The 3,435-nt window shown below is 32.7% G+C and overlaps 1 protein-coding gene across 1 annotated transcript in view; it reads left to right on the top strand.

The window, feature by feature from the left end:
* The window catches only part of LOC107300693 (signal peptide, CUB and EGF-like domain-containing protein 2), a gene marked incomplete at both ends in the record, with an annotated part of 11,982 nt that overhangs the window by 3,734 nt on the left and 4,813 nt on the right, over positions 1 to 3,435 (top strand). Inside the window, one exon of the mRNA XM_015830000.1 lies at positions 1,967 to 2,092. Within this exon, the coding sequence (XP_015685486.1) occupies positions 1,967 to 2,092 (126 nt within the window). The remainder of the gene's footprint in view (positions 1 to 1,966; positions 2,093 to 3,435) is intronic.

The raw sequence follows: 3,435 nt of genomic DNA, 5'->3' as shown, positions 1-3,435 counted from the left end.
TTTTCTTAATGCTTTTTATATGTCTTTTAGCTAACTGATGATCACATGGCATGTTGAACCTTTCAAATGCCACACAACAGAAGAGTTAATAAGACTAATTTGTGATCCTTTGTAATAGAAAAAGACGGACTGACAGGAAAATAGTGATTTGCAGGTTTAATATGGATTTTTGTGTCTTTTGTGTTTCTGGAGGGGCGAAGACATCATTGTATTCCTAGTTTTCTCACTGTGGGAAAGGAGTCAAGGAACCAGTAGAGCAGAATAATCAAAGCAATATAGTAGCTATCCCTTTGTTAGTCAAAGTCACTTTAGAAGAAGTATGTTGGAATGAAAGCATGGCTTATTAAAATGCTGCAGAATTTTCTAAGGACATGATGTCCGTCACAGTTTTTCCTTGGGATAAGGAAAGTAATAGCAAACAAAACTTAATTCACAAATGATAGGACAGCTTGATTTGGAATGCATTATACATTGTTTTAACTACACTGTTTTCAAGCTGGAATGAGGAGCTCCTGATGTACATAATGAATTATGCATCATTATTAGGTAGCCTGTAAATTAGTCCCACATATGTCTGCACCTTTTTGAATGCCCTGTGGATTTAGATGTTTCCTCTCTCCCTCACCCCTTGCTCTGAAGGTTTACTTTAATGGGAAAAGATATTGGAAACTCTTCATTTCCAGAATTCATAGAATCTGTTTCTTTTTTGTTTATGTTCGATCTGAGAGACTTGCTTCTTCTTATATTAAATGGGGATAATTGTTTGCATACTGCAAAATACTAAAAAAAAAGGCAGAGCCATCTCAGATAATTATTTTCCTAATTGGAAGTTCACAGCGAAAACTACACCTACCCCTCAGATTATAAAAATGATTCTATATTGAATATTTATTTATGTGCATTGTTTGACTTAATGGACAGAGGGTAAAATATTTTTTATTTTTTTATTTAAAGCATTTATATAGCCACTCTTCTTATGTCTGTTAGAAAACAAAATATCCCCAAAGAGTTAGAATCTTTAAGTCTCTTTGATTAGATGCCGATAATAAAGAAAAATCTAGACTTTAAGAAATATGTGTTTGCTTGATTGAGTCTGTTGTAAGAAATAAAACAGAATAAGGGATAATTCCATGTGTCTACATATTTAGAATGAATTATTTTCCCTCTTCTTCAGCTAACAATAAATCAGTAACTCTCTTTCCTTGGATAAATGTTGTTTTTAGAAGATGCAGGAAGTTTTTACACATTTCTTAGACTGAGAAAGAACAAGCTGTTTCATTCTTTATATAGTGGGTATGTTTCTCCATGTTTAGCTGATATCAGGATGAATTTCAAGGAGACTTTCTCCCTAATTTTACATTCAGGTTCATGAACCAGTAGCAAGTCTTTTAGAGAAGACCAAACTTTCAGTAAATGAATCTTCCAAAATTAGATATGCTTATCTGGTCCATGTTAAAGACTGGCCATAAAATTACCTATCCACCAAAATCAAGTCTCACTCATATATATACATTTGGTATGTATAGTGACCAGGTTGATATTCTCTAAAAGTTTATTGAACTTCTTGAGTTCTGTTAGCTGTCTGCCCTCTTCAAGAATATATATATTATTAGGAATGAAGTATTTACTGAGGTATGCTATATTTGAAATACATTGAGAATCCATCTTCTGCTTATATATCTTCCAACCCACTTCTCTCAGCTCATCCTATTCCATGAAACATTGTGAAGGTAACACTGATCCACAATTAATTCCCCATTTGTGCCATTTTTCTCTTTACAAACTATAATAGATTTATAAATTTGGTTAAACTTCGATGGAGGTCCTTAATGTTATATTTCTACTCTTGGTATATAAACTTTGTTCCTTTTTTCATATGAGGTAGATTGTCTAAATATCTAAAATCTGTTGCCTGTATTTTAAAAGCTTAGAGAATACTGATACATCCACACTGATTGTTTTGTAGAAGGGGTGAGCTGCATGAATAAGGATCATGGTTGTGCCCATATCTGCAAAGAAGCGCCAAAAGGAGGAGTGGACTGCGAATGCAGACCTGGATTTGAACTGGCCAGGAACCAAAGAGACTGCATTTGTATGCAACATTCTACACATACTTGACTCTTATGTAGCCTCTCTGATCAGAAGGAATTGCTAAGCATCTTTCTTCCCTTATCTGATCATATCTTGGTTTAAAAGATTTTCACTGTTCACTTGGTTTTTGTTCACTTCTGTTTTGCCTTGTGATAATTTTAATGATTATCAGATACGGTAGATGGTATGCATGATTGAAGTGTGCAGTAGATGGCATGCATTAGAGATGTGTTAGACTGCAAATTTTTCTTTGTAGAAGAAATCCCTTCCAAATCTGTTATTCTGTTTTTCTTTCTTTGTAGAATTTTAACTGAATTCAACTAGAGCTTTTGAAATAGAATTCAGTAGCCAAAGATATGTAAAATAACTATTGGTGTCCAATCTTGAATTCAGTATTATGTCTTCTGGTTGACTTTCTCATCAAAGAACTAATCTACAATCTAACCTATCAGAAGTTACTGTACCTCAATTAAGTTAAGCAGCATTATTTTTGAATAGGCAGGAATAGCATTGCCATATTTAATATCCATGTAGTTTAACTGAGAGCATGGGTGTCCACAGAAGGATATCAAAATCTGTAAGATAATGGATATAGTGTCCTAATTGAAGCCCCATATCTTTTATATATGTGTGCAATATCAACAGACATTCAGAGTGGGGGCAAGGGAACGCCTCAACCACAGTGTTATACTCAACACCATGCAGGTTTAAGTGGAAGCTGAAGACTGAAAGAAAGTACTATCTCTAAATATCAGGTTTGATTCTCAAATGAAAATATGCCTGTTACATTACTACAATAACTTGGTTTTCATTGACTCATCAATTTTATACAATATAAATCAGTGGATTTAAAATTTAATGTAGAGTATTAAATAATTAAATAGTTATTTAACTATTAATTAATAATATCAATTATTAATAATATCAATTATCAATTTATCATATGTATACTATAATGTATAGTATAAGAATCACTTCTTATAAGATGGGCAGTCATATACATTTGATAAATTCATAAATACAAAAATTATAATTAATTTAATTGCCTTACATTAATTGTTAAAAGGAAGAATACCAATGTCTGGAATGGTATAGGGTCTCCTGCTTGTGCAGGGGGTTTGACTAGAAGGTCTCTTCCACCTCTGTTAATAATAATAATAATAATAATAATTTAATTTGTACCCCGCCCTTCTCCTCATAGGACTCAGGGCGGCTAACAGCCTCATAAAAACCACAATACAATAATACAATAATATCTATATTAAAAACCGAATTAAAAGAAAATATTTAAGAAGGCCAATCATTAAAATTACCCTTAAAATTACCCTTAAAAAACCCCGCTAA

The sequence above is a fragment of the Protobothrops mucrosquamatus genome, unplaced genomic scaffold (genome assembly GCF_001527695.2).
Source record: "Protobothrops mucrosquamatus isolate PMUCROS unplaced genomic scaffold, P.Mucros_1.0 scaffold8020, whole genome shotgun sequence".
Taxonomy (NCBI): Eukaryota; Metazoa; Chordata; class Lepidosauria; order Squamata; family Viperidae; genus Protobothrops; species Protobothrops mucrosquamatus.
The sequence above is the reverse complement of the archived record's forward strand: the minus strand, read 5'-3'. Positions and strand labels throughout refer to the sequence as shown.